This window comes from Labrus mixtus, chromosome 15 (assembly GCF_963584025.1).
Source record: "Labrus mixtus chromosome 15, fLabMix1.1, whole genome shotgun sequence".
Lineage (NCBI taxonomy): Eukaryota > Metazoa > Chordata > Actinopteri > Labriformes > Labridae > Labrus > Labrus mixtus.
Window position 1 is genome coordinate 18,017,267 of NC_083626.1, and position 17,184 is coordinate 18,034,450.

The window sequence follows — 17,184 nt, forward strand, 5'->3', positions numbered from 1 at the left end:
GATGAACTAAAAGAAAAGAAAATATTTGCAAAGGCCCAACCACAAAATAACCCAGAAAGACTGATGAACATCACGAGGCTCAAGGGAGCGTGAAATACTACCAAATACTGCCTTCTGCGTTGACTTGACATAGTATATTGAAAGGTACAGTTTTTTAGAATGAAGCTGCACAGGAATAAAATACGTGTTATAACTGTAAAACTTTGGTTGAAATGACATATTTGTTTCAAACTGGCTGTAGAAAAACACAACAGAATCCGTTTCAGAGGCAGCACAAGATCCCTTAACCAAAGGTGAGGGGTTTGTTTTCTGTCTTTTTGAGCCTTTATTGGGGAGATAGGACAGTCGATAAAGTCGGAAATCAGGGAGAGAGAGAGTTGGGAATCACATGCGGGAAAGGAGCCAGAGGTCGGATTGGAACCTGGGCCGCCCACTTGGAGGACTGAAGCCACCATACATGGGGCGTGCGCACTAACTTCTGCACCACCAGCGCCTCCTGATACCACTCTTTAAGAGTCTAAAATAAGTTATGTTATGTTGTTATTTAGGTTGGTAAAACATTGTTAGTAGACCCTGTGGTGGAAAGAATGACAATTAATAAAGATAATGAAAAAATATATTAAAAAAATAATTTTGCTCCTTGGAGATTTTTATGGTGTCCTTTACGTTTATGTTTTGCATTTTAAAGTGTGTAACTGATTCATGTTCTCCCCTCTACAAGAATCTCATATTTGTTTTGCATGCATGACTGAACTCTTGTGAAGTAATGTGAATTGGAAAATGAAACAAAGTTCTTATCATACTTCTGTTAAAGAGTATGGATTGCAAACAATACATGTTAATTTGCAAACACAACACACACACACACATCCACAGCACACTTGCACTCACAAACACTTTGAATAGTTTGCCCACGCCCAGCTGTTATGAACCCATAGCATGAGGGCGTCATTCTTTTGACACGTGCCCTCCCTCTCACAGGTGTATACTGCTGCCAGAGCCTGCGTTGGCATTCAGCTGATCTTCCACTCAGCTGCTTGAGATCTACTTTTGTGCAGATAATAATTAGCCTTATAATCTGGATACACCATGGAGGGAATACACCTCTGCCTTTTCATGATGCTGGTAAGAATTCATCTTTGGAGACGGGCTGACTTGATGGAAGCGTTAGTGCTTACTTCTGAATTAAATTACACCAACATTGATGGTTGTTTTAACATATGTTTTGCATTTCTGTGCATTGACTGTCAGCACGTGTGTATGATCAAACTTAAAGCTGTTTGTTGGAACTTACTGACGTTGTTTCCTTCTATTCTAGATCCTTCTTTTAGTTGAACTTAGTCTCTGATGTACGTTGCTTTGGATAAAGGCGTCTGCAATTATTTATTTTTTTTCTTTCATTGAACCTACAGAACGTCAATTTATATCAATAAAAAAAAAGAAAATAACAGATTATGAAGGAGATAGATTTTGAGTTGTAAAGTATTTGGAAATATTTAAGGTTGTCCACAATGCAAGCCCTTAGAATTAAAGATCTTTTGAATTTGAAATGTGAATATGAGTCACTTATTATGACAACCAATGCAGTAAATGCAAGTTCTGCATCTTTGTGTAAATTTGCTCTGTTAATTCAGGTACTGGAAGACACATTATATGCACATATTTTGAGGCTTTTCCTGTGTTAAGATCTTTTTAACAAATTTGTCAATAATATAATCATATCATCCAAAACAAGCCCCCTTAACAAACAATCCACTGTAACTATAATGTCTCGTTTGCAGTGTTTGGGAGTCCACAAGTCATCTTCAGAAATTCTTCAGAGACAAAAAAGAGACTGGATCATTAATTCCTTTAAAATTCAAGAAAATAGTGAAGGACCTTTCCCTTTAAGACTGGGCACAGTGAGTATCTAACAAAAGTTACAATGCATGGATATGTAAAGCACAGATTATGAGATGCAGGAAGGTTGTTGCAAAGTTCACAGCTGTTCTGTTTTCACGGCAGATTAAAATAGCTAAGAACTTCACCCTTTTCCAAATCGAAGGCCAGGGTGTTAAAGAAGAACCCGCAGGCACCTTAGAAATCAACGAAGAAACAGGAGAGGTTACAGTCCTTAAGCCTGTGGACTACGAGGCTTTCCAGCTATTGAAGGTAGGAAAACCTGAAAGCACACTGATCGCCTTGAAAGCGCAAAATAGTGTGTGTGTGTGTGTGTGTGTGTGTGTGTGTGTGTGTGTGTGCGCGCGTTTGTGTGTGAAGCATGTCTGAAGGTTTGATTATTTCACAATTATTGCCTCTCATCACAGCTAACATTCAAGGCAGTAGAGAAGGATACCAGGAAAGTGGACACACAGCTCGGTGTTGAGATAATAATTGTGGACGTGAATGACAACTCACCAAACTTTGTCCAAAAGGTGTACAATGTTATCATACCGGAGTCAACATTACAAGGTAACTTGCTCATGGCACTATTACGGAACAACAATTTACGTGAATCAAAATTTAAATTTGTAACAAAATGACAAAATCTGTTTTCATCTGATTTTGGCAGGCACTGACCTGATCACCATTAAGGCGATTGATATAGACAGTGGAACGGATGGAGAATTTGATTACAGAATAGCCAAAGTCACTCCTGAACATGAGAATGTGAAGTTCTTCTTAAAACCATCAAGTCTTACTAAAACTGCAACCATTTTCTTCAGAGGCTGTCTAGAACACAAGGTTAGAGGGGTAGCTACCTGACGTTAAATCAGTTGATCTTGGAACTTCCAAGTCTCTAATTATGTAACTATGAAGGTAACTTCAATATGTTTAAATGTTGTTTTTTAATGAGACTTTTTCTTTTTAATTGATCAGACTGCGAAGAAATATTCCATTACTGTGGTGGCCACAGACCATGGAAAAAATTATCAGCTCTCCAACTCCTCTACTGTCATCGTCCATATAAAAGATGGAAATAACCACTTTCCTAAAATCACAGGAAAAACGGTGAGCAATTTTTTTTTTTGAATAAACTTAAAATAAATGTAAGAACTATTGGTCCCTTTTACATTAAAAACAATGTTTTTTGTCTCCCAGGGTCTAGGGAGAGTGAAAGAAGGACAGGAGAATGTTACTGTTTTCCGTCTGCACGTTAAAGATGAAGACAGCAAAGGTACAGATGCCTGGAAAGCCAAATATAAAATCCATGGAGACTCCAACAATAACTTCAAAATCATTACTGATTCTGAGTCGAATGACGGACTACTAGTTGTGGAAAAGGTATGTTGTCTGCGCACAACATCACCATAATATCTTGGAACCTTAGTTCTATGTGGTATGAAAACTAATTCAAGACAGAAGGAACTACTATTCAGACTTTGCAGTGTACTTGAATTCCTCAATATATGGTTATGTAGATGCCCCAGTTTGATGTCTGTCTTTAAGATATCAAGCATTGTCAATTTTTCTACATCCTGTTATGGTACGGATTTTTTTAAAATATGACAATGACAAACAAAAGTTCACTTCACTCCCAACAACTATGCTACGCCGTTTCTTTTACAAAAGCGCTAAGGCGGAATTACACCCTCTGAATTTCCCCACAGGTATAAACATTACTTCATCGTATTTCATTCTTTTTCCTGCACAGAGTTGAACACAGTGACGACCTCCTCTTATTGAAAAGCGTATAGGCATTAGACTGAAAAGGGGAAATGTGGAATATAATATGGATAATATGGATTTATAGAGAAAAAAATCTGTAACTTTGTGGTTGACTTTTTTTTTGCAAATGTAACACAAGAAGCTGTGACATTTGATCAACATCTTTTGCAGCCTCTGGACTATGAAGACAGTTCTGAAAATAAGCTGAATATCACCGTAGAGAATGAGATGCCCTTTTACTCCTGCAAAGTGAAGACTCGCAAAGCCGACGATCTTTGGGTTGTAATGACTGATAACAAAGAAAAAAGCCAACCCCCCTATCCAGTGACAGTGCATGTGGAGGATGTCAATGATGCCCCAGTCTTACACCCAAGAAACAAAAAGGTTTCGCTGAAAGAGAACGCTGAGAAGGGACGCCACCTGGTGACATTTACAGCTAAAGACCATGAGAAAGGAGCTGCAAACAAAATAGTGTAAGTCCTGACAACAAAAGTGCATGTGTATTTTACAACCAATTTATACATTAGTATGTCATTGAGAACACCAAAATATCGAACACAACACATCACTGTTTTTCAGATTCAAAAAAGAAGCCGATCCAGCTGATTGGGTTACAGTAGACCCCAAAAATGGAAAAGTTACCTCATCAATGCCTTTCGACCGAGAGTCATCATTTGTGAAAAACAACACCTACATTGTCAATATAATTGCTGTTGACAATGGTATGACATGAAGGGGATTTTAATCACTGTATTTGTTATTGATAAAATGTTGTACATTTACATAATATATAATTGCTGAAATGTACATTTTTGTTTCTTTTGGCCAGGTGTACCTGCAATGACAGGCACTGCTACCCTCACCATTTATATTGTTGATGACAATGACAACACTCCATACCTACCTGAAAACACAATCGACGTCTGCCAATCTGATAAACCATCTAAGGCCATCCTCAAGGCCATTGACTTGGATGAAGGAGTCTACAGTGGGCCTTTCAGCTACAGGCTGCTTGGAGATGTTAAGGGGAAATGGAGTATTGATCCTGCTCAAGGTGAGCTCTTGTATCATCCTTTCAAATGTGGCAAAAATCCTATAACCTGTAAAAAATAGTCTTACTTGTGTCAAATCAACCTCTAAGATGTTTTTACTGTCTGGAGCTTATTATATATTAATTCCGCTGCATGTACAGGGTACTCTGTGAACCTGGTCAAAGAAAGCAAAGTTCACTCTGGACACTATGAGTTGGCGCTGGAAGTGTCGGACTTGCAGCTCAAGTCTGCTGTCCACAACCTGTCAGTTACTGTGTGTGAATGCACAAACCCAGAAATACCAAACTGCCGTGTGCGCAAATCTACTGGCGCCGCAGCTGGAGGCACATTTATTGGGGTCCTTTTTTTGGCATTTCTACTGGTTGCAGGTAAGACTTATGTCTAAATTACTACCACAAATAAAACGGCCATATATTTTAGACCCAAAGTTCAAATAAAATTACCAATTTTGTGTTTTACACTTATCTATTGTGTTTTATCGTATGTGTGAAATTGCTATACATAATCTCAATCAAACTCAATCCATATCTTTTCATGAACTCTTCCTCAGATTAATGATGAATTGGCTGTTTAATTTGATTGTTGTCTGTGTTGTCTTTGTATTCCAGGCATTCTCCTTTTAGCTTTTTTGATATCATGCAAGAAAAAGCAGGACAAGATAGCAGAGGATGAGGGTTCAGGACAGCAACTCATGATCTGCAACACTGAGACACCGGGAGATGACTGCAAAGTATTTACTTTCATTACACAATAACATGTACCTGGTTATTATTAATGTTACATTTGTTTTAATGTGTTTATTTGATTAGAATTGCATTGTAATTTATAGAAATGAACTCTACACTCAAAAGCTATGCTAAAAATGTTCAGTCATATACTAAATCTATATATATATGTGTGTGTGTGTGTGTGTGTGTGTGTGTGTGTGTATGTGCGTGTGATTAACTGTACACACAAATAATGAAAAATAACGCTGACTTGTTGCATTAAGCTTCATAGTTTGTTAAATTATTCAACAGGTGAAGTCAAAATACAAAGTGAAGAGTCAAAATGAGGAGAAAATCAAAAGAAAATCTCAAGTCCAAACAAGTAGTGCACCACAAGTAAGTTTTTTTAAAAATACAATAAACATTAAAACAACACCATTTTGCTTTTCTACCTATTTGTATTATTATTTTTTTTATCTAGTCAAAATTTGATTGGTCATTTTTTTTTTTCCCACAGCCAATGATTAAGACAAGAACTTCTTCAGTGTCACAAGCCCAGCAGGCCAGAGCCCAAACTGGAACACTACAACAGCTACCAAACTATGTACAGAAATCTTTACGTTTTAATTGTTTTTTCTATTCTTCATTCATGATTACAAAGACCACAACCAACAACTGATCAATCTTAAGATAGTCGATCACACACGCACCGTCTTTCTGCTAAATACATAATAATGCAGCATTTTATGAAAGTTCCAAAGTTGACTCAATGTCCAGTTTTCCTCACTGAATGTATATTTTTTTAGTCCATGGGGGTGTCATCATCAATGAGAAGACAGCAGAAGAACCTCTCGATGCACAGGGTACGTATATCATTCCCTGTGAAAAAATTAATTCGATTTCATTTTTTATTTTCCTAAAGTTTAACTGTAAAGACTGTTAAGACTCCTGTAGTTATTAAGTGTGCCACTATTATAATCCATGCTTCTGATTTCCCAGAGTTCAGGGCGTCAATTGAAATATTCTGCAGAACAAACCAGTGTTACAATTCAAAAGGAAATTCTGCCTAAAGTGATAAAAAAGGTAAGAAAAATAATATTTGAATCAAACCCACAAAGCTTGTCTGTTAAGTTTCTTTTTTACAGTATAATTCTGCTCCCCCCCCCCCCCCCCCCCCCCCCCACTACAGAAGTTGTACACTCTGCAAGCACCAGGAGAGGAGCTGGTTGATTATGTTCCTCATGCGTATGCTGAAGAGCAAAACACAGAGCCCAACGATGTTCTCGATGCCATCTCAATCCCTGATATACCCTTTGACCCTGACATGGAGCTGGACTCAAGATTTGTTCATCTGGCCTCAATCTGCAGTCCACATAAAAACACTAGTCGCACAGATTTCTAGAGCAACGGACAAACTTGAGACAGCAATACTGAGAGCAACTTCTACAGTTGTTGGGGTAAGAGAAATGTGTTAAGTGTGACATTGTTGATTCTGAGCTAGGCGATTAAATTCTCTAGAAATCTTTTTAAAGCTCACATAGAAAACTTGATATGAATGTATAGAGTAAAAGAATAGCAACAACCCGACTGGAGAAATCGCTGCCTATCACATTACTTTTAAGTTACAATTGTTTGTTTTTAAACATAGAATACACAAAAAGTCTTTGTTAAATACTAATCTTGACTAATCCATTCATCAACTTCATTCTTTAATAACGCTATCAAAAGATACGTTCTGCTACATATTCCACATTTACTGCATTGCATCACATGAACAGTGGCAATGAAGCCTATGGCCAACTGATTAAAGTCCATGCATTTGCAGTATTCTTTAGTATAACACTGTGTATCGAGACAAAAAATGACGAGGGATTAGAGCTGTTAATCAGCTGTGTTTTACTCTTTAGTTACAAGGAAAAACTTTCTTTTCTTTTTATATACAAATGTTGCTTTCACAGAGAATAACATAAGGTGTTTGAGATATTTATTTTACTACGGGTCACATTGAATATTCCTACGTAGGAACGGATGGATGTTTATTCTTTTATTTGCAGGGTATTTTTAAGGTTTATTTTTTGGGAACGTTTTTCATGCAATGTTTTAGCCTTTGCTGTAGTTACAATAACAAACAAGCCTGTCAACTACAAACTGTGCATTACAAGTTCTCAGGCTTTTGGAAACGCTGACATGTAATGCGAGCCAAAATCCCCTCTGTGTTTGTACGTGACTGGCAGAAAGGCAGGTGTGTCTCTCGGTAAACATCACACTTCTAAGGAAGAAAGATAATAACTAACGCTACCGAGCCATAATTCCACAGTCACTGCAATCACCATTTGACAACTTGTCAAGCCAGTTTTTTGTTGTTTTTTTTGTGTGGAGATAAAAATAAAAAAGGTGTGTGTATATGTGTGTCTTGTGTGAGTGTATGTGTCTACTTTTTAAAAGCTTGTGACAAAACACTCACAATAACAACTGCGACAATTAAAATATAATATAATAAAACGAGAAAACGATCACACCGAGGGGAAACAATTTGAGATAATTGATCGGATTTGTTTCAGAGAAAGACGAGTGTCGCTCTTAAGAGTATTTTGTAAAAGATTCCACATGTTTGAAGCAAAAAAAGCAAAAGATTTATTTTTCTATTTCAGAATGAACCCGAGGAACTTCAAGCATTAGACAGTCAGTAGAGCGAGTTGGGTAGGTTCCAGTGGACCAGTTCAGCACAGAAATGATATAAGATGGGGTATGTCCAATAATGGGTAGAAACCGGTGTTTATCACACCTCTGGGCCAAAGTAGACCAACCACCTTTGTCATACAAAATACAATCAGTCAGTTATATGGGAGGAAATATTATTGATATAAATTGTTAACAATACAGGGCCCAGAACTGACCCCTGCGCAACACATTTTGTTCAAGGTAGAATCTCAGATTGAATATTTCCAGCCTCTACACCGTGTAACCTATCAGAAATATAGTTCTGGAACCACTTACAAGCAGTGAAATCAAACCAAATATTACATATTAATATATATTAATATATTAACCTAATATAGCGTCTGAATAAGAAGGCAGTGATTAACCTTATCAAAAGCTTTTGACAAGTCAAACAAACAGCAGCATAATGCCTCTTCTTGTCCATTTTAGGATCAATATCATTAACGACTAATGTGGCAGCAGAGGTGGTACTGTGCATGGGTCACTCTGACACCAGACTGATGAGGGCTTAGGGGAAAATAAATTGACAGATTTTTTTTTTGTTGGTTATTTACCAGTGATTGCAAGATTTTTGACAGACAAGATCATTTCGATATTTAAGACAATTATTAGGGTAACTGTTGTCTTCTCTCTTCTCCCCACTAAAGGAGTCACCTGAGCAGTCTCCAGATCAGGGGTAACCAACCAGTCGACCGCGTTCGACAAGTAGACCGCAGTCGACCGCTGTTTAGTCACTATAAAATACAATTGTAAAATAGAAACAATCAGTGTTTCCCACACATAGAGATACCTTGGCGGGCCGCCCTAGTAAATTTATGGCCGTCCAAGTACATTTCCGACCTGTTTTTAATTTAATTTTTAATTTATTCATAAAATTGCTGCGTGTGCGAGAGAGCGAGAATGAGAGAGAGATATAGAGAGAGTGCGAGAGACAGAGAGAGAGAGAGCAGGGGAGAGAGACAGAGCGCACGGGGAACGGAGCCGTGAGGAGCAAAACTCCTGTTTAAAAGAAAATGGACTATAAATAACATTATATCAAGTGGAACTTTTCAAAACGCGAGGCCTAGTCGTTGTGTTTGTGTCTGTGCCCATGAGTGGATAAATTGAGCAGATTAAAGTTGTTTGTTGCAAAAACTAAATTAATTTAGAGGGAAAAACAGATTTGATATAAATACAAACCTAATAATAAAATAAACCCTAAGATTAGAGTAATAAAAGAAAAAATGTGTCAGTAAATTTATTGTACTATTTCTTGCGACTCACAGAACTGTAATTTATTATATGTGGAATTATTTTCTGTCTGTTGTGTGCGTATTAAATGCGTTTGTAAGCCGTGAACTGGTAGATCTTGGCAGACTGGCAACTGTAAAAGTAGATCTTGGTTCAAAAAAGGTTGGGCACCCCTGCTCCAGATAGTGGGTAGTATACAAGAAGAAATAGAAATAATACAAATATGAGTAATGTGTTCAGTAATAAATGGAGAGGAAAGCTTTAAAAAGACTGGATCAAGATAGTCTGCTCCTGTTGATTTCCTGGGATCAATGGAGTTATTAATTATCAACCTATGTTGTCTTCTTATGGAGCACTGACTCCTTGTGGTTAAACAGTGATATTGCTAATCTACAGTGTCCATGATCTACACACCAAATTACTTTTTGTTTGTTGTTTTAAGATTGTATGTATACATACATATATGAAAGGTCTTTAAAATGGAAGCAACACCTACCTTATTAACATAAAGATCATTAACTACTCCATGGAAAGTGAACTTGACTTTGCTTACTCGTTATTTGCGTGTCATTTGTTGAGCCTGATTGAGATTTCATTTGTTGCTCATGGCTGTAAGCAAAGTTGAATTTTTGGGGGGGATCTTATAAATATGTGAAGGGAGATCTTAAGCTTCAGTTTAAAATCCAAGATGCATTACAATTTAAAGCCATATATCTTGAATTATTGTACTTCACTTGCAGTGACACAATAGTGTGATAAGACAAACATAACTGCATGAACCCTCTGGGGAAATCACCATGCTAACTTTAACTGATACCTGCAGTCATAGCACCACTGTGCGAGTTGTTTACTTGGGGTAGTAACCAGCCCGGAGGAACCAGTTGTATGCAGACAGGACGCTGCTAGAGAGCTGCTGTTCCACCTGGAAGCCTTTACTAGGATAGTCCCTAATTCTCTCCACCACACCTGGAATACATGGCCATAGATGTTTTTTGTTAAAGTAGCACACTCATGAAACAGAACACAAAAGCCTACAGCAGTCCATTTCTCTCACACCCAACACGGCACTAAAGAATAAGCGATAGACCGTACCCAGCATGTAACAGATGAGATCAGAGGCTGTGCCCACAGTTGGATGAGGGTAATCCAAGATGCTTAACTGGGGTGAAGTCACAATGGCATTTATGAGCTCTCCCTGGCTAGGCCACTGACGCATGAAAGTGGCATATACCCTTCGTTCCATGAAGGGCTGCTGCACCAAGATTACATTGGAGACTGCGGAGAAGGTGGGAAAAACAACAAATATTACAAATGAAAAGATGAAAAAGGGTCTGTTGTGTTAAATTGAGATAATTAGAACAAAAACTGAGGTAAAGGGTTCAGATTTAACCAAGGTGTATATATTCTGCTGCTCCCTGGGTTATGAAAAATGCTTTAACACTTATTAACAAGCACAGCTAGGGATCTCCCACCTGGGATGTTCCTCTCCTTGAGGACTCTATGAGAAAAGCGGATATTCTCCCCAGTGTTTGTGGCTTCAGTCTCCAACAAGATATTCATCCTGGGAACCCCCATCCGCAGCGCTACATCCAGAAAAACCTCAGCCTCTGGTCTAGTCCACACACCTATTGGAAATATAAACTGCCCAATACTGATCTAAGATGTGATTGTTTGTGTGTGCATGAAAAGTAAAGTAAGAACAGATATCGCTGCTCCAGGAATCAAAATGTTGAACTTTTCTCTTGAACTGAATCCAAGAGAAGAAATTAAACTAGATCATTTTAACTGTTAAAAGAATATCATTCGTTAAGGCAGACAATATCACATACTTTTTGATATGAAAATATGTATGCGTAATTATGTGCTCAGTGCTCTTTGCTTTGAATTTATTTATTTAATAGGGACAATGCAATTTAACATAGTTTCAATACAGAGCATGAAACTGAAAATACATCACAATATGACAATACAAACCAATTTAAATTGCTTGCATTTCCCCGTTTTATTTAGGCGATATACATTTTATGTTTTATGCATTTGGTTAAGCTTCTTGTTTAAAATAAACAAACAAACAAGCATAAACAAAGAGGCATGTGCTCTTACTAACCTGCAGTCTGCTTGCCCACGTTTCCTGTGAAGAGCAGCAGGGGAGCCCATCCTTCCAAAAAGAGAGCCGCTGAACTTTCAGCAACCCGAAGGTCATGACACCCGAGACCGATTATTACATCACTCTGAGAACAAAAAGTTACTGTCAACGAATAATAAGTTATTTCATTTTGTAAACTTAAATCAAAAAATGATAGAAAATGTTAATTCATTGGTATTTACGTCAATAGTAGACTTAACCTTTACGTCGAAAAGTTTTAACGTATTAACATATTTTAAGCAGACAATTTTCAACCCTCTTTTGTTATCAGAATAAACGGTCGTCTCTTGCTATTAAAGAAGCTAAAATGTCATAATAATGTTGCTAGTGTATCTGCCTTATATTTAAAATTTTGTGAAGGCACTTCATGGCTTTTTCTTCTTAAAGTGTCTGCCCCAAGTGGCCAACATGTGAAAATGCAGCTATACACTGTTTTCATGGTGCATGATGTGCAGTCAAATTGTTAATAAAAGTGAATTGATATAATAAATATGAACCTGTTTGAAAAATAAATAAATCCTCAACATGACAGTCCATACTTTTTCCAGACGCTGATCTAGACAAAGGTAGTCCCACAGGATTCTGGCCCATTCCTCACGCTCTTCATCCATTCCTTCCACCTGCTCAACTGTGGAGAGAGGCAGGGGGCAAACATTTCTACCAAAAGCCACATCACACAAAACAATCTAAAAACATCATAGCAGCCCAGCTCCCTCAGAAACACATTTTCATCACATTTCATGTCAAGTCTGAAGTTTAAATAAAGCAGTTGTCATAACGTCAATGGAGCAAACTTACATCATTCATGTTAAGGTTCACTGATTGAAAATATGCGACGCAGCAGAATCGATAAAGGCGTTGTCAGCCTGAGGGGAGGAGGCTGAGTGACCACTACAGTGGCTGGTTTCCACTGAACTTTTTACCTCCTGAGTTAAATTGTAGATTGGTTCAGACCATTTATTCTTGAACTTTCTTATTCATTATCTTCATTTCTGTTAACTAAAGTAAATTGTTTTCTTTAAGTGTCCCTCTTCCATCCACTTAATCATTGAATCATTTAATCTCCCAGGTGTTTAATACTTATGTTACCCAGAATACATTACCAAGCTGTTTTTCCTTTGCAGGTTAGGGGACTCAGTTTTATTATTCCTCTCATTTACACTGTCTTGTAACTGGCTGCATTATTACTGCTTACAACATTATTATCTCAAATCTACCTTTACATTAAGTGTTTTGTTTTTATACAAATGACTTTAATACGCCACAGTAGCCTTTCCACCACAAACACATCAACTAGGGGCTGCTGGAAAAAAACAACAACCATGAAAAAAAAATGTAAGGCTGGGCAGCAAGTTAAGAGCAGCAAGCCAGTAAATGCTGACATGGGGTCAAAGGGCATGTTGTTTTTCAGCCTCAAACAAAACAAACCTCCCCTCTGGAATGAAAGCACAAGCACAACAGTTTGCCTCCGGTTTTCTTTTTGTGTCCAGCCTGCTGAATTAAATGTTCAAATGTGTGCATCTGTTGAGTAAATCAAACGAGCAAAATTTGCTGCTTGAGCTGAACTACAGCCAGTGAGTAAGGGTTACAATACTTACTTATGTGTGGTCTCTACAAGGATTCATTTATTCAAAAAAAATGTATATTATCAATTTAAAAAGATGTTACAGGTGCCCTCTGCTGGTTCATTTAGCAATTATGTTAGCTTCATTACCAAGTGAATCTTCAACTTTCTTCAAAAACTTCCTTTGTATCTTTTATTTGTAAGATTTATTTTTGAGCATTTTGTGCCTTTTTAATGGAGAAAGAGGACAGTGGATAGAGTTGGAAATCAGGGCGAGAGTGGGGAATGACATGCAGGAAAGGAGCCACAGGTGGCCACCTGCTTGGAGAACTACAGCCCGCATACATGGGGCGCGCGCTAACCACTGCACCACCAGCGCCGCTTCCGTGTATCTTTTTGCACAAATATCCTTCCTTCAGTGGACTTCATTTCTCTCTACAGGTGGTGGCGCGTAAACAGGCCTTTAATACTCCAAACATTTTTAAGGGGAATCTTTCTTTGTCTTAACATGCTATATGTCAAAATGTATTTTTTTAACAATATTCTGCCCAGCATTCATAAGAGCAGACAGACATTCAAGTTTCCTTTTTTTATTCAATACAAACTTTAAATACATCTTCTATTGTCCAGTATATATTACTGTATGTAAAAGTCAATAAGAGCAAGAGGAAAAAGCTTTCTCCATCATCTGGTGGGTTTGCCTTCACCACGGTCTTCCTCTCTGAGGTAGCCGTCATACAGCTCCCTGAGGTGGAGGATGAGCTCCTCTGTGTTCTGTCCCGTTAGCGCTGACACAGGGATGACCCGCTGGCTAACAAGGTCCCGTAGAGTCTTCAGCTTCTCCTGGGCCTCAGGTAGGTCCATTTTGTTTGCCACGATGGCCTGAGGCCGCCGGGAGAGACCAGCTTCATACTGGTCGAGTTCGAAACGCAGGTGCTGGAGCTGGGTCCAGGGCTCAGGAGACGACATGTCCAGAACGAAGAGGAGACAACGACAGCGCTCTATATGACGCAGGAAAGAGATTCCAAGGCCTCGATTTAAATGGGCTCCCCTGATGATGCCTGGGATGTCAGCAACTACATATAGAAAGGTAAAAGTGAAGCAAATATGTTAAACTTGGGAAATATTTAGAGTAATGCAACCTAACAATGCAGATGAAATAATATTTATAATATGTATTAGTTATTTTTTAAATATTCTACCTGCAACTTGCTCATGATCCCTGTATGTGACAATCCCTACATGTGGGTTGAGTGTTGTAAAAGGGTAAGCAGCAACAGCAGGCCTGGCATTGGAGATGGCTCTCAACAATGAGGATTTCCCAGCATTAGGAAACCCAACCTGATGAATTAAGGTTAGAAAACAAACAGTCCGTTTGTGGGGCCGGTTGGCAAGTGGCAACAAACTATTTTTGACTTTAAAACAGCCTTTTCTCACCAGTCCAGCATGGGCCATAGTACGGAGCTCCAAATGAAGGACCCGCTCCTGCCCCTCCAGTCCTGGGGTTGCTGTCATGGGTGCCCGGTTTTCATTTGACAAAAAGAAACGATTACCTTTCCCCCCGGACCCTCCAAATACAGCCAGATACTCCTGGCCATTCTCAGAAAGGTCCACAACTGTCGTTCCCTCTTCCTTCACCACCGTGCCTAATGGTACCTTTATAGTGGGAAAACATCAAAGTTAGGCCATGCAACAGGTTAATGAATAGACATTTTACAAAAGTGTTCATAAGCTTCCTGTCATGAATGATCAAAGGAATGGACTCACATAAATATAGGTTGGACTCCCATTCTTGCCATAACAGTTCTTGCTGCCTCCTGACTGCCCGTGCTCTGCTCTGTAAACCGGGACAACTCTCGCCAAGGATTTGACAACACGGTCAGCTGAACGCACACAAACAAGAAAAACAGTTTCGATAAATGGTGCCAAAGACGGGATGAGAAAAATCGCAACGTATTGCACGGCAAACACGCAAGAATCGAAGCGTATTCCTTGCACTGATCTGACCTTTTATGACGATGCTTCCTCCATCTCCTCCATTACCCCCGTCTGGTCCACCCCACTCCTTTCGGGGCTCGCTGTGAAAGCTGCATGCTCCTCTACCACCCGAGCCGGCCACCAGCTTCACACAACGGTGGTCTTTAAAGTGACGGGTCTGCGGGCCAAAACAAGAAACACCGATAAGACAGCTTCAAGAAACACTGATGGTTTTGCACGTTATACAAGACAACACAGAGATGGATTGAACACACAATTTGGGAGTTTTTTTTTATGGTTTAAAAAGGGATAGACTACAGTAGAGCATGGATGTTATCAAGTAATACATGATAGCATCGATCAGTTGTTGCTGTCTGTTCCATTTGCCCGCACAGAGCTGGGAAAAAAGGCTTTCGTCTACTCTGCTCCTTCTACATGGAACATGCTGCAAAAAGACTGGAAAATAACTGAACTGATTTCTTTGAATGCTTTTAAATCCAGGCTGAGAGCACTTGAGACGACCTCCTTTACTTGTAACTGTTTTTTGTAATTTTAATTGCTAATTGTTTTTTTATAATTTTAATTGCTAATTGTTTTTTATAATTTTAATTGCTAACTGTTTTTTATAATTTTAATTTCTAATTGTTTTTTATAATTTTAATTGCTAATTGTTTTTTATAATTTTAATTGCTAACTGTTTTTTGTAATTTTAATTGCTAATTGTTTTTTATAATTTTAATTGCTGTCTGTATGTTGTGAGTGTGACTGTAACTTTTGCTGCCTCTTGGCCAGGACTCCATGGGACTTTCCTGGTTAAATAAAGGTTCAATAAAAATAAAAAATAAAAAATAGCAAAATTAAGACTAGGCTTTGACGAGATTTTTTTGGACCATATTATATAATTCAAACAAAAACATTGCAACTGCAGGTGTTGGCCTTAAATTGTTTTACATTTTTTCCCATGTAGTAAACTGGGGCGAAGACATTTTTAATGGTGTTTTGGGGACTAACAGGCGGCTTGTTGATTTAACACCCAGGAGGGACAGCTTGACGGTGGATCACTTTCTGCTTGCAATGATCTTAATTCAGGGAATTGACCCTCCGGCTTAAACAAAATGCTTTAAAGTGACTGTTTTTAGTCTGACATGCTGAAATGTGACATGATGCGAAATAGTTATTTTAATAATACTTTGTGGAAGACATGATCATTTAGAAAATTGAAGTAATTTTGAAGGCAACTGGACACATATTTGTCCTGAGTTTAATTTCCAATATTACAAAGAAGACTCAACATGAAGGACTGGACTAACACCATCCTCAAATCAAAGTTGACGTTTTCATACATAACAGGTGAAATTGATGACAAAAGTCACTTATAACACACACCAGCTTCTTCTCAGAGATCTCCGTCTTCTTCGGGTTCCCTCGGACTTTGGCACAAAGTGTACAAGAGGTGCTGACACCTCTGGTACCACCGGGGGGTCTCCACCTCCACGCTGTCAGTGCAGGAGAACAACCTAAGTGGTTTCCTTTAACCACCTGGCCTAACAATATGTTTACTACACGTGTGTCCGGAGAAAGCCCACAGAGACGTCTCGCTGTCCACATTGACGCTAACATTGTAGAGTTAACAGACTCACATTACTTTTGACTGAAGTCATTTACCTCACGACGGGTCGACAATGTCACCTCGACAGTTTTCTTCAATACACTTTTAAGTCTATCGGCAAAATAACTCAAAAATGAGTTGTCCAAGTTAAAAGTTATATTCCCGATAGAAAACCATTCTACTAAAGTACCGTTTAAAACTATCAAGTCACTACCTACTGTAAGCATACCTACAAAAATATAAGTCTGTAGCGTAGACTGTAAATATTACGGTCTGTAGACATTCATGGACCAAACTACGGAACCCGGGAAGGAACAATCTGTGTGCGAGTTTTCGTTACGGTATCATTTTGCTGCCTCCACTTGGTCCTCTACCGCCACCTTCTGTGCCGGAATGTAAAAGGTAAATAAATCTCCCAATAATGATTGTTTTTTGGGACGCAATAAGACTTGATCACTCATTTTTTAACACAATTTCAATGAATAACTTAAGTTGTCTCCATATATAGCGACAGACAGTGTTAAATAAAA

The 17,184-nt window shown here is 38.5% G+C and overlaps 3 protein-coding genes across 3 annotated transcripts; 1 reads left to right on the forward strand and 2 right to left on the reverse strand.

Annotated features, from left to right (window-relative positions):
* Positions 1-982: 982 nt before the first annotated feature.
* Positions 983-7,810, forward strand: LOC132990014 (cadherin-2-like). Its single transcript, XM_061058020.1, has 17 exons — positions 983-1,125; positions 1,782-1,901; positions 2,005-2,151; positions 2,307-2,451; positions 2,552-2,724; positions 2,860-2,991; positions 3,082-3,264; positions 3,820-4,121; positions 4,228-4,370; positions 4,478-4,702; positions 4,841-5,068; positions 5,309-5,430; positions 5,720-5,803; positions 5,925-6,011; positions 6,214-6,270; positions 6,407-6,490; positions 6,597-7,810. Exons 1-17 carry the CDS (start codon positions 1,090-1,092, stop codon positions 6,807-6,809), a joined length of 2,481 nt encoding a protein of 826 aa, XP_060914003.1. The 5' UTR covers positions 983-1,089; the 3' UTR covers positions 6,810-7,810.
* A 2,395-nt stretch (positions 7,811-10,205) lies between these two features.
* On the reverse strand, positions 10,206-12,115 carry LOC132989451 (uncharacterized protein SCO4629-like). Its single transcript, XM_061057099.1, has 5 exons — positions 12,044-12,115; positions 11,466-11,589; positions 10,831-10,983; positions 10,451-10,633; positions 10,206-10,324 (listed from the first exon to the last, which is right to left on the reverse strand). Exons 1-5 carry the CDS (start codon positions 12,113-12,115, stop codon positions 10,206-10,208), a joined length of 651 nt encoding a protein of 216 aa, XP_060913082.1.
* A 1,527-nt stretch (positions 12,116-13,642) lies between these two features.
* On the reverse strand, positions 13,643-16,942 carry mtg2 (mitochondrial ribosome-associated GTPase 2). Its single transcript, XM_061057925.1, has 6 exons — positions 16,432-16,942; positions 15,076-15,223; positions 14,836-14,951; positions 14,506-14,724; positions 14,271-14,409; positions 13,643-14,144 (listed from the first exon to the last, which is right to left on the reverse strand). The coding sequence occupies exons 1-6, from the start codon at positions 16,663-16,665 to the stop codon at positions 13,753-13,755; spliced, it is 1,248 nt and encodes a 415-aa protein (XP_060913908.1). The 5' UTR covers positions 16,666-16,942; the 3' UTR covers positions 13,643-13,752.
* Positions 16,943-17,184: the final 242 nt, after the last annotated feature.

What these genes read in the sequence shown, in the direction of transcription:
- mtg2 (XM_061057925.1), bottom strand. Translation starts at nt 16,665, where the DNA reads ATGTTAGCGTCAATGTGGACAGCGAGACGTCTCTGTGGGCTTTCTCCG. An exon ending in AGATCTCTGAGAAGAAGCTG is followed by an intron (nt 15,224 to 16,431) that starts GTGTGTGTTATA and finishes TTTGGCCCGCAG; the next exon opens with ACCCGTCACTTTAAAGACCA. An exon ending in GGAGTCCAACCTATATTTAT is followed by an intron (nt 14,725 to 14,835) that starts GTGAGTCCATTC and finishes CCCACTATAAAG; the next exon opens with GTACCATTAGGCACGGTGGT.
- LOC132990014 (XM_061058020.1), top strand. Translation starts at nt 1,090, where the DNA reads ATGGAGGGAATACACCTCTGCCTTTTCATGATGCTG. An exon ending in GACTACTAGTTGTGGAAAAG is followed by an intron (nt 3,265 to 3,819) that starts GTATGTTGTCTG and finishes CATCTTTTGCAG; the next exon opens with CCTCTGGACTATGAAGACAG. An exon ending in GGAGCTGCAAACAAAATAGT is followed by an intron (nt 4,122 to 4,227) that starts GTAAGTCCTGAC and finishes ACTGTTTTTCAG; the next exon opens with ATTCAAAAAAGAAGCCGATC.
- LOC132989451 (XM_061057099.1), bottom strand. Translation starts at nt 12,115, where the DNA reads ATGGATGAAGAGCGTGAGGAATGGGCCAGAATCCTGTGGGACTACCTT. An exon ending in TAGATCAGCGTCTGGAAAAA is followed by an intron (nt 11,590 to 12,043) that starts GTATGGACTGTC and finishes TTTTGTTCTCAG; the next exon opens with AGTGATGTAATAATCGGTCT. An exon ending in TCTCATCTGTTACATGCTGG is followed by an intron (nt 10,325 to 10,450) that starts GTACGGTCTATC and finishes CATGTATTCCAG; the next exon opens with GTGTGGTGGAGAGAATTAGG.